Source organism: Ictalurus furcatus, chromosome 21, assembly GCF_023375685.1.
Source record: "Ictalurus furcatus strain D&B chromosome 21, Billie_1.0, whole genome shotgun sequence".
Lineage (NCBI taxonomy): Eukaryota > Metazoa > Chordata > Actinopteri > Siluriformes > Ictaluridae > Ictalurus > Ictalurus furcatus.
Window position 1 is genome coordinate 20,606,515 of NC_071275.1, and position 12,500 is coordinate 20,619,014.

Genomic DNA, 12,500 nt, shown 5'->3' on the forward strand with positions numbered 1-12,500 from the left:
AAATCGACTCAATGAAAGTGTAAGAGATATGACTGTTTATATCCTGAGATATAAATCCTGAGATATACTGAGATATGACTTTATTACTGTCTCATAGTCTTATTCAGTGGTCTAGAGTAAGATACATGCTACAGTATATATAACGTCTGTAACGTTTGTGTTAGTGTGTATACGTACTATATGTACACACACGTGTATGGATTATGGTGCAGTGGTAACAAATGTCACGTACATGAAGATATATACAGAATTAAACCTACATTTTTATACTCGTGATTTATTTGTATATACTAATCAGTGATGAGGAAGAATATACACACGTTGGACCTCTCCACAACCCCCCTCTATATCAGTCTGGCTTAAAGATTTAATCTTCTTTTTAAAACTTGAAAAAATCAAGTACAACATCAGAGGCAGGGGTGACTCATTTTTGGGAAAATGGGCACAATTTATTACCTACGTCAATGATGTACGCACCCTGGTGGTGGATTGAGGAGAGGTGGACTGTAATTCCTGATCATCTTACCCATTTTTTTGTTGTTGTTGTTTTGGGTTTTTATGTTTGTTAGTTTTTTGTTTTTGTTTTTGTTTGTTTGTTTTGTGTTTGTTTTTTTCCCTCTGGTTGTTTGTTTATTGTTTTTTGTTTCCCCCTTTCTTTTGGTTTTGGCTGTGGTTGTTTGTTGGGGTTGTTGGGTGGGGTGTTATGTAAAATGTCAATTTTCAATAAAAATTCTATGATCGAGAGTATACATACATTTATTGAAATGTATGTCGGTAATAATAGCACCTCCCCGATGTCATGTGATGTATAAGTGTTTATAACTAATGTAGTACAGGACAGTGCAGAGCTGCATTATTATAAACCATTACATGTGTCATGTGTAGGTGTGTGTTTTGTTAAACCGGTGCAGTAAGTAAAATGACACAAAGCAAAGGATGTAAAAGCACTCTTTCAGTGCACATGGACCGCTTCCTGATGCAGAACTGCTCTAATTACCAACCATGGTCCAGTGCACAGCTCATTAGCATATTCGCATATCATTAGGAAGTACACAGATGTTAACTGGCGGTACAGGGAGGACGTGGGCGGGGCTTCTGCCAATCCGAATAACGCTGATAAAATCCACAATCTGTCACGCTGCACACACACACACACACACACACACACTTTACACAGGACTTGTGTCTGTTATGTCACTTTCACTGTGCTGCTTTACTCATATTCTGTCATTTAGCTCCTAAATAAATATTCAAATTGTTTAAAAAGCAGTGTAAGCAGTGTTATTGATCATTGGATCTGGAGAGATTTTTCAATGTTTTATTTTAATTAACTTTTTTGTTTTTATCACGGGGGTCAGGTGGGGGTCACGGTGGCTTAGTGGTTAGTGTGTGTGTGTGTGTGTGTGTGTGTGTGTGTGTGTAGGACACTGTGGTGGACTGGAGGAAAGAGCAGCAGCTCTCCGTCACTGAACTCCAACACAAAGTAAAAGAATACAACGCTCAGATCAACAGCAACCTCTACATGAGTCTGGTGAGGAATATCCAATCGACTATCTAATCAAATATCCAATCAAATGTCAAATCAAATATCCAATCAAATGTCAAATCGAATATCCAGTCAACTATCTAATCAAATGTTAAATTAAATATCTAATCAAATATCTGTTCAAATATCAAATCAAATATACAATCAAATATCAAATAAAATGTAGAGTATGGTGTGTGTGTATATATATATATATATAAAGGAAATTTTATGTTATGAAGGTTTATTAGAGTAACATCCTCGTCCTTGTCGTGTGTCCTCTCAGAACCGGGACGGCTCATACACTGGTTTCATCAAGGTCCAGTTCCAGCTGGCTCGGCCCATCTCTCTTCCTCCCACTCTCATTCCTCCCTCTTCCTCATCCTCCTCTTCCTCTTCTTGCTCCTCCTTTTCCTCCCTGCCCTCCTCACATGGCCTCTGCACGTCGTTCTACCTGCCCCGAGACATGGCCAAGCAGCTGCACGTCAGCTCACGCACCCGGGTCCGAGAGGTAATCCAGGCTCTGCTCAACAAGTTCACAGTGGTGGACAATCCGGCCAAATTCGCTCTGTTCGAACGCAGCGAGAGGAACGGCCAGGGTGAGGAACGCACGGCTCCTTTATTTATATTTTAAACCGAACTCCATCGTTCTTCACTAATAAAGCATAGACGATGAAGTGTAACAGGTTAATAACCGAGTACGTCAGGAAGGGGAACGCCAGGAGCCTCCACGAGAACCCTCGGACTGCAGCCCGTGCTCTTCTCTTATCGCTAATTAATCATTTAATAAGGAGTGGTTTTCTCTACTGCTTCTTATCACGTTTGCATTCTTTTTCCTTTTTGTTAAGTGCTGAGAATGTTAATTAGAGGGAATGGGATCAGAGTGACGAGGGGTAGAGGACAGAGAGGGTAAAACCTCCTGCTTCCTCCTGACTAATGAGAGAAAAAAACAAGAAGCAGGTGAAAATATAATTAAATTCCACCAAGAGATAACAAGAACAGGAAATTATGGCCAAATAAGGAAGTCTGATATAAAACCATGTCTCTTGTATAATCTCTCTCTCTCTCTCTCTCTCTCTCTCTCTCATTCTCTCTCTCTCTCTCTCTTTTTCTCTCTCTCTCTCTCTCTCGTTCTCTCTCTCTCTCTCTCTCATTCTCTCTCTCTCTCTCGTTCTCTCTCTCTCTCTCTCTCTCTCTCTCTCTCGTTCTCTCTCTCTCTCTCTGTCTCTCTCTCGTTCTCTCTCTCTCTCTTTCTCTCTCTCTCTCTCGTTCTCTCTCTCTCTCTCTCGTTCTCTCTCTCTCTCTCTCGTTCTCTCTCTCTCTCTATCTCGTTATCTTTCTCTCTCTCTCTCGTTCTCTTTCTCTCTCCCTCTCTCTCGTTCTCTCTCTCTCTCTCGTTCTCTCTCTCTCATTCTCTCTCTCTCTCTCTCGCTCTCTCTCTGTCTCTCTCTCTCTCTCTCTCGTTCTCTCTCTCTCTCTCTCGTTCTCTCTCTCTCTCTCTATCTCGTTATCTTTCTCTCTCTCTCTCGTTCTCTTTCTCTCTCCCTCTCTCTCGTTCTCTCTCTCTCTCTCGTTCTCTCTCTCTCTCTCTCATTCTCTCTCTCTCTCTCTCATTCTCTCTCTCTCTCTCGTTCTCTCTCGCTCTCCCTCTGTCTCTCTCTCTCTCTCTCTCGCTCTCTCTCTGTCTCTCTCTCTCTCTCTCTCTCTCTCTCTCATTCTCTCTCTCTCTCTCTCAGTGTACGTCAGGAAGTTGTGTGATGATGAGCGTCCGCTCTTCCTGCGTCTCTGTGCAGGCCCCAGCGAGAACACGCTTAGCTTCATACTCAGAGAGAACGAGACAGGAGAGGTGAACGTGAGTTCACACGATAAACTAAAGCACACACACACACACACACACTCACACTCACATACGCACACACACTCGTTAGAATAAGAATTGGTTTTATTCTCTTACAAGGACATGAAGAGACAAACTGGAACAAGCACCCACATAGAAATGTGGAAACGGTCAAGAGAAGTTAAGTCCAATCCAAGTCCAATTCAAGCAGTTATAACAGACTTCAACCCCAAACACAGACTTGTTAAAACAGATCCAGTTCAAGCAAGCACAGAATCCAATCTGTTTGGTCTGTAGAATCAAATCTAAGCACTGATTCCGTTCCAGGACACTATACCTGGATCAGAACAGACTGTCCAATCTACACTTAGAGTCCAGTCCAAGCATAGAGCTGTTGAAACAATCTACGTATTGAGTGCAAAGCAGGTCCGATACAAGCAAGCACAGAGTCTGATCCAGGCGTCCAGTCTAATCCAGTTGTAGAGTCCAATCCAAGTACAGAGCTTTTAAACCGAGTCCAATCCAGACACCGGGTCTAGACCATACACAGAGTTTCTAAAGCAGGTCCAGTCCACAAGCAGGGTCCAACCAAGCACAATCCGATCTGACGAGTGAGACAGAGTGTTGCGGTGACATGTTGCGGTTTGTTCTTCTGCGCAGTGGGACGCGTTCAGTCTCCCCGAGCTCGGCAACTTCCTGCGGATCCTGCAGAGGGAGGAGGAGGAGCACGTCCGGCAGATCGTACAGCGCTACTCACTGGCACGGGACAAACTGAAGGAGGCGCTGAGGAGCTTCAGCACGCCGGGATGAGAGGAGTGTGACGGAGAGGAGCCGGACGCTACACACTCTGCTGAGAACACACACACTGTTGAAAACACACACACACACACTGCTGAAAACACACACACTGCTGAAACCATCTGAACCATCGCAGTGAGAAAACAAAGAGCTGCTGCAGGACGAGCTCAGGGTCTCTCTCTCTCTCTCACACACACACACACACACACACACACACACACACAGAGCACTGAGGAGGGGAAAAGCAAGCAGATGTAGCCTTAACACCTTTATTTGTCACTACACACTCCTGTATGCCTCTTTATTGCACATAGAGTGTACATGCTAATATATTAAATCCTAATGTCTTCTTACTGGACATAAACATGTGCTACATGGAGCGTGATAACAAAGCGAGGACTTTTTACCCTGTACTGTGCTTCCACACAGAGGAGGACTACAAAAGGGCTCCCTAAAAGTCTGCGTACACCTGAAATCACGTCCAGGACTCCGGTGATGTCACGTCTGATGTCACGTCTGATGACGTAATGTCATCTATAAACACGACCCAAACACTCATCATGTAGCTCAACACTGGAGCGTTACGGGAGCGGCCATCTCGGACGACCAGAATCGCTTTTTTTTTTCTCTCCCTCGTTCAGGTTCCTATCACTCCATCCACTTAGGAGACTAAGAGTCCTCCCAGAATTGTAGCAGAAAGCTGGAAGGGATGCGGACGATAATAAAGTCCCACTGTGAAACTCATTTATTTTAAAGTAAGATTTTGATTATGTAAAAAAAAAAGACATTTTTATTTTGATTATTCGATGTTTTGGGTGAGACGGACTTCCATTATTTATTAGTTGCATGAGGATCATAGCTCCAGCGCGTCACTAAGGAAGCATCGCACCTCACACTGCTCGACCGATCCACTGATGCGTTCGGGTTAAAGTAGAACTTTGCAGAAATTATTATTATTAACTTTTTTATTATTATTATTTTACTTTATTGTGTTTTTTTTGTTTTTTTTTTTTACCAAACTGTTCCTTGAAATGATCCGATTTATTTTGCACTGTCAGAACGTGTTCTTGTGTAATCTGGGAAAAATGAAAAGCTGTCTTGGGAATTTGTTTAACTGCGAAAAGACTTATTTATTCTGCCATTAATTTTGTAAAAATGTCTGTTTAAAGTGAGCTGAAATAATATGAAAATGTGAATTTATTAAATATTTTGTGAGAAAGATCGTGGCAGTGGCAGTGTGCGTGTTATTACTGTTATGTGTATGCATGTATATATATATATATATATATATATATATATATATATATATATATATATATATATCTTGAGATTATAAATATTATGAACAGATAAAATGAAGAGTAGGTTTATGCTAGTTGTCGCTGTTTATATATGCTATACAGCCAAAAGTATGTGCACCCCTGACCGTCACACTCATGTGATTGTGGAAAGTCCCATTCCAGATTTATTCCCTCTGTGTTTTGCTGTTATAATAATGCGCTCCACTCATCTGGGAAGGCTTTCCACTAGATTTTGTGGCGTGGCTGTGGGGATTTGCGTTCATTCAGCTACAAGAGCGTTAATGAGGTTGAGATCAGGAGCTGATATCGGGATGTCGAGAAGGCTCCAGTTCCAGTTCATCCATAAGGTGTTCCATGGGGTGGAGGTCAGGGCTCCGTGCACGACACTTGCGTTCTTCCACCTTCTTCCACACCATGTCTTCACGGAGCTTGACTTTGCCTGCTTTGTGTCGTGCTGGAACAGGTCTCGGCCTCTTAGTTCCAGTGAAGGGAAATCGTAACGCTACGGCATACAAAGACATTCTATACAGCTGTGTGCTTTATGGTGCTTTGTGGTAACAGTTTGGAGAAGAAGCACATATGGGTGTGGGTGTGATGGTCAGGGGTGGACATAAGGTATGTTTGGTCATATAGTGTATTTATATGGCAACTCTAATTCAAACAACAAGGCTTTAATACACATTTTGGTTAGTGGAAACTAGTAATATGACTGTGAAGTTACCATAATAATAATAATAATAATAATAATAATAATAATAATAATTGTTAGGTATTTTTGTAATATGGATAAAATCTGAATAATTTGATAATACTAATAAAAACGTTTCAGACTCCATTGTATATCGTAAACTGTCTGTAATTATTAATATAGAAATGTTGTCTTTGCAATTTTTTCCCTTCACCGCCAACATCCGCGTGACGTCACTTCCGGGTGTCTCCGTCTTTTCGACGTTGCTTTTGTCCCGCTCTGAGCTTCGCCTTTGCTTCACTCATTTACTGCGTCTTTTTACACTTTGTTTTAACGATTCATTTTGTTCCTGTTCGGCTCGGATTTTCTCCACAGACCTGTCGGAGCTTCTCCCCCTGTGAGTGTCCCCGAAATTACACTGAGCAATTTTATTTTATTTAATCATCCAAGCTAGCGACGCTAAACTGGAGGACTGCTAGCACAGACGTAGCGAAAGTGTTGTGGTTTAGTTTATCCGAATAAACTCGACATGTCCGGATACACTCGTGTCGGAAATATAATGGCGTGGTGTCGTGTGTATGTTGTGGATTTAGGAGATGTTTCCGTGTGTAAAGCTTGGGCTAGCTCCATGCTAACTGTCTCACAGAGCATGGGATCTGATTGGAAGAGAAGAGCAGAATTTCATTAGCGGGTTATAAATCAGGCCTGAGCTCTAAATCCTGACCTTTAACATACAGACATACAGAGTATTGTTCTGTTTTAATCTTTTAAAAGTCTTTTCTTTCGCATCTAAGTGTCCATCTCTACACATTAGACTTATTTATTGTCACTGGAATAAAGTTGGTTTGACGTTCGATAGTCGCAGATATGTGGAAATGTGTGTGTGTGTGTGTGTGTGTGTGTATATATATATATATATATATATATATATATATATATATATATATATAATTTCATTAATAGGACGTCTATTTTTGGAAGAAAAATTCAATCCAGTACGGGTCATTTTAACCCCCTTGATGCATTCATGAAGGTTTTTTTGGTTCCATGCATTGTAGGGTTAAATATCAAAAATCTAAAAGGTGTGCGTCATACCTGACACCTAGATGAACACTGTACAGTCGGTTATATGACTGTAAGTCAGGGGTGTCCAATCTTATCCGGAAAGTTCCGGTGTGGGTGCAGGTTTTCATTCCAGCCGAGCAGGAGCCACACCCGAGTCCACCTGATTAATCAATTGATCTTGACTATCGATAGACTCGGGTGTGGCTCCTGCTCGGTTGGAATGAAAACCTGCACCCACACCACACCGGCCCTTTCCGGATAAGATCGGACGCTCCTGCTGTAAGTCATTCCCTTCAAATGCTGTTGAAGTTAGAAACGTGTTTAACAATGTCGTATGTAACTTTAGAGACGGTCCCTTAATTTCCACCTTTCCGCGAATATCCAGCGTCCAACCGACTTTATTCCAGTCTTATTGTCATTAATCAGAGGTGTAAAGGGTCACGGCACCACATTAACGCTACTTTATATATGGTTGTATGAGTTATGTCATTAGGTAATGTAGTGCTGGGGAAGTTTTCTGGTTAAACATAATCCAGTCACGGAAAGTCGTAAACGTGTGGGATTTATGTGTTTAGTTCAGTGGTGATAGCGGGTTTTGTTTATTTAAAAAGCAGCACCGATAAATTACTGGAAATGTAACACGGAAATAAAAACCACTGTTGTTACTCCCTCTGACGTCACAACGAAGTGGGGGGCGTGGTTTATTTGATTGACAAGCTGTCAAAGTGCATCGTCATCATAAAGACAGCGTTATGTCCAAGTTGCAGCCATGAATAAAATAAATGAACACATCATTACCAGTAAAGTGTCACGATACTTGAAGATGTATATTAATAGTAATAATAATAATAATTTGAAAGCTACAAACAATAAACTGTAGAATAAGAATGTTAACACAGCTCTGTAAATATTTTAACGAATTTAACATCTCAGAAACATGTATCGTTTAATGATATTAATATTCTATATTCATACAGTATGAATTATATGGGGGGGGTTTGGATGAAGTGCTCCGCCCCTTCTGCAAAATCTCATCGAAGGAGGTCATAAAAGCCCATAACAAAAAGAGTCTGACCTGAGTTGTGTGTGTGTGTGTGTGTGTGTGTGTGTGTGTGTGTGTTATCCCTGTGCAGCATTGCGTCACCGGTGTGTGAGCCCTGGCTGAGAAAATAATGTCCCGCGGTTGAAGATGGGCGTCAGCGGCTCCAAAACTAAAAGTTACTGGCCCTTTTCCGGCTCCGGAGGTGGCGATGAAGCGGCCAAAGAAGGAGGAGAGCAGGCGCTGGCCAGAGTGCGCAATTTCCCAAATGGTACCCCCTTCGTGTTTACCAGGAGGAGGTAAATATAGCCATGTAAACACACACACACACACACACACACACGGAGCAGGGTGAGGAATCATGCTGTTGGATGCAGCTCAATACCAGAAACAGGGATCAGATCATATTGTCCTTCATCACACGTTCGTGTGATTCGGTCAGACGCTATTTTTAAAAGAGGGCTAGAAGCGTATTACCGCGCGCGGTTGTTTAAAAAGAACACGACTGTTATAGCAGCAAGGCCAGTTGGTTTGTTTCTGCTGTAGACCGAAGACATTTGGGTTTGAGATTAAGCGATGAATACGAGAAGAGTTTAAAATTTCCTTCTGCGCAGATGTCCTAAACGATGTAGATCACAGCACGTTTTGTGTCAGATCACCCAGTTTATAGGTGAGCATAAATATTGGGACACGTAAATAGCGCTGAACGCCTACTCTTGGTTTCAGCCTTCAGTTTCACGTGTGAAGACTGCATTTGTTGTTAAAATGAATAAACCATCATGAAGACCAGAGAGCTGTCTATGGGAGAAAAGCGAGCCGTTCTGCACAAACAATGGGCATGTCCAATACAACAATTTGGAAGGTCCTGAAAAAGAAAGAAACCAGCGGCGTACTGAGAAACGGGTCGGCCAAGGAAAATAACAACAACGACAACAGCTGATGACAGGAATATAGTGAGAGCTGTGGAGAAAAACCCAAAAACAACCGTCAGTGACATCACCGACAACCTCCACAGGGCAGGGGTGAAGGTATCACAGTCCACTGTTCAAAGAAGATTTCCAGAGCAGAAATATAGAGACAGTACCACAAGAAGCAAACCACTCATCAGCAGGAACTCGCAAAGACATACAGAGACGAGCCACAGAAGTTCTGGAACCAAGATTAACCTCTACCAAAGTGATGGACAGGTCAAAGTGTGGAGAAAGAACGGACCCAAGCTCACCTGTGAAACATGGTGGAGGTAGTGTCATGGCTTTACAGAGATCTACAGAGGGAATCTGCAGAGAAATGCATCTAAATGAATCAGGAGGAACTTCATCATGCAGCAAGACTTCATCGGGGGAAGGTTTTAGTTTGGACTTGACCTTTTCACTTCCTGAAGTGAGAAATTAACTGACCTTGCCGTTCCAATAGTTTCAGAGTGTACTCTATCTATCTGTCCGTCTATCTATCTATCTGTCTATCTGTCTGTCTAGTCAACATTCACAGTTTAGCTTACAGTTGTGGCTTTTTCTGTTTTTGACCGGTTGCTATGGCGATATGAGAGATTGCTGAAAAGTACACTTTTTAGCTTTCTCAGGTAGAGCAGCGCTGTTACTGAGTACTTCTTACACACTCACCTTATTAAAGTGTGTGTGTGTGTGTTTTTCTTTCCTTCTTTTTTTTAAAGCTCTAAGTACTTTGATGAGGATGGAGACCTGGCTCACGAGTTCTATGAGGAGACGGTGGTGACAAAGAACGGACGCAAGAGAGCCAAGCTGAAGAGGATCCACAAGAACCTCATACCTCAGGTGTGTGTGTGTGTGTGTGTGCATGCGTGTGTGTGTGTGTCTCTCGTCTTTCCTTCATTCTTATTTTCCCTCCCTTCCTTTCTCTGTCTTGTTTTTTTCTATCTCTCTTATTTCTGTTATATTCTCTCCTTCTCTCCTTTAATGGAATTGATTTTTCCTTCTTCTTTTTTTCTTTTTGTTTTTTTTTTGTTATATTGATTATTTTTTAAATAATGGTTTCACTTTTTTTGATGTTAGATTGAACCAATAACTCTCTCTCTCTCTCTCTCTCTCTCTCTGTAGGGAATTATAAAGCTGGATCATCCCTGCCTCCATGTAGATTTTCCTGTCGTTATATGTGAGGTTTGATGAAGGATGAACTTGGATCACACACACACACACACACACACACACACAGAGACCGAAGATTCCGTCCTCCTCTGGACCATGTACACCTGTGTGTGTGAGTGAGATTGGATCCTGAATCAGTTCTGTGTGTGTAGCAGCCTGCAGGAACTATGTGTGTGTGTGTGTGATGTGGCAAAGACAAATCTCTGCTGCGTCTGCCTGTATCTGAGGTGTCCCAGTGTGCGTGCGTGCGTGCGTGCGTGTGTCACATGCATGAATCAGTACCTGTTTATCCTCTGTGTTTTTTATGTGTGTATGGATGTTCTAGAACTCGCACTTGTAACTCTGTTGTGCTGCTCTAGAACCCTGACCCTGATGGTTCTAGAATCACTATAAACATGCATTTAGAGCCATTCTAAAACAGAACACTAGCTGTGAGGCTGTAGAAGGGACGAGGGGACGTGTCTATGAAACAAACCTCTCGTTTCCCTCGCGCATGTCGTCCTTACAATCCTGACAGCCAATAGGGAGACGGTCAGTCACCATGCGCCCTGCTACGATTGGCTGTTTTTTGTTTTGTTTTGTTTTCCTCTGTGATTTGATTGGGTAGCTGTACAGAACGCTCACTGTGACCATGCCCACTCTGTCCTCTCTTCTGTAGCGTGGATTATGTCACTGTTAATTTATTACAATCAGTACATTTGGATTGCTTTGTTTGTTTGGTTTGTTTTTTTAAAGAAATAACACCTGTAAATGCACAACGTTGTGTGTCCGTGTCTTTATTTTGTGTGTGTGTGTGTGTGTAATAAATTTAATACAGTAGGTATAATGCATTTCATTTCTGTAGCTCTTTAGTTAACAGCATAAGGGTCGTGTGTGCGTGTGTATCTGTGCACAGCATGACTTTGCCAGTAGAGGGCGATCTGATTATCACGTGTGTGTATTGTGTGTGTGTGTGTGTGTGTGAGAGAGATAAATATAATACAGTAGGTATAATGCGTTTAATTTCCGTAGCTCTTTAGTTAAAAGCATATGGTTCGTCCATAGGAAACATTACCTATTCATCTGCTCTCATTTCTTCATCCCTCCTTTCTCCTGTTCACTTCAGGTTTTTTCCGGACTCTTCCGCCCAATGAATCTTTGAGCCACTGAATTTATTTACATGGCTCTTATATGTAGCTCACGCTTCCCTTTTTTAATCCTTCTTTCAGCACTCGTTCCCTTTAATGACTTCTGTCTATTTTCCAAACCACCCACCTATTCGTTTTTATCTCTCCATCCCACTGGGCCTGATCAAGCACCTCTCGTCCTCTCCACTCTTCCTCTGGTCCTCTCTTCATTTCATCCTCTCATCCTCTGGTCCGGTTCTCTCATCCTCTTATCCCCAGGTCCTCTTGTTATTTCATCCTCTCGTCCTCTCGTCCTTGTACAGTTCTCGGCTGGACGAGAGAAGTGCTTTGAAGGTGTTTTTTTTTTTCTTTTCTTCTCTCTCTCTCTCGTGAATGTAATTGAGGGAGAATATAACATTATAATAATCTAAAAGATAAACTGGTGTGTTGTGTTGATGAGATTTCTGATGGGAACTCTTGGGTTTAACAGCACTTGGAACACTTTGTCCTGACATGTTTCAGTCCACACCTCTGCACCTGTGGGTCATATCAGTCCTGTTTTTATCACAGGTCTGAACTTTCCCTCATTCAGTGGAACTGATGGCACAATGACGGCTTCGTGACTCAGAATAACGACTCCCACCGAACGCAGCGCTGTAGGGTTGTTGTTTTTTCTGTCACGTGAGTGGAGAACCCACGTGTCCCTGGACCTGTGTCTTAACGCTTTGTCTTTTTTTTGTTGTTGTTGCATAAACTCGGCTTAACTACAGTGTAGATGCGGTTAAGCTGATTTAAAACCACAGTGTACCGTGACGTCACTCTTACGCGGTCTGTAGTTTTATAGGAAAGTGTTTGTGCAGAATTGATAGTCATGGATAAACAGGAAGAAAAGATGAATAGACTATTTATTGTTCCCACTGCCTCACGTCATTTTTATTTTTATACAGTTTTATTAACTTTTAACAACCAACTGCAACTGATGTAAAGCCAATACAACCAGAGTCTCATTTCACAGTGATGA

General features: G+C 42.1%; 2 protein-coding genes across 4 annotated transcripts in view; both read left to right on the forward strand.

Moving 5' to 3' along the window:
* The window catches only part of rassf1 (Ras association domain family member 1), a 10,297-nt gene extending 5,903 nt beyond the window's left edge, over window positions 1-4,394 (forward strand). For all 3 annotated transcript variants that reach the window (XM_053653510.1, XM_053653509.1, XM_053653511.1), the window contains 4 exons: window positions 1,424-1,531; window positions 1,812-2,124; window positions 3,262-3,377; window positions 4,023-4,394. In XM_053653510.1, the coding sequence (XP_053509485.1) occupies window positions 1,424-1,531; window positions 1,812-2,124; window positions 3,262-3,377; window positions 4,023-4,172 (687 nt within the window). In that variant the 3' untranslated portion in view covers window positions 4,173-4,394. The remainder of the gene's footprint in view (window positions 1-1,423; window positions 1,532-1,811; window positions 2,125-3,261; window positions 3,378-4,022) is intronic.
* A 1,995-nt stretch (window positions 4,395-6,389) lies between these two features.
* tusc2b (tumor suppressor 2, mitochondrial calcium regulator b) lies at window positions 6,390-11,131 on the forward strand. The gene is made up of 4 exons (XM_053653512.1): window positions 6,390-6,546; window positions 8,348-8,552; window positions 9,923-10,043; window positions 10,326-11,131. The coding sequence occupies exons 2-4, from the start codon at window positions 8,404-8,406 to the stop codon at window positions 10,389-10,391; spliced, it is 336 nt and encodes a 111-aa protein (XP_053509487.1). The 5' UTR covers window positions 6,390-6,546; window positions 8,348-8,403; the 3' UTR covers window positions 10,392-11,131.
* The last annotated feature ends 1,369 nt before the right edge of the window (window positions 11,132-12,500 follow it).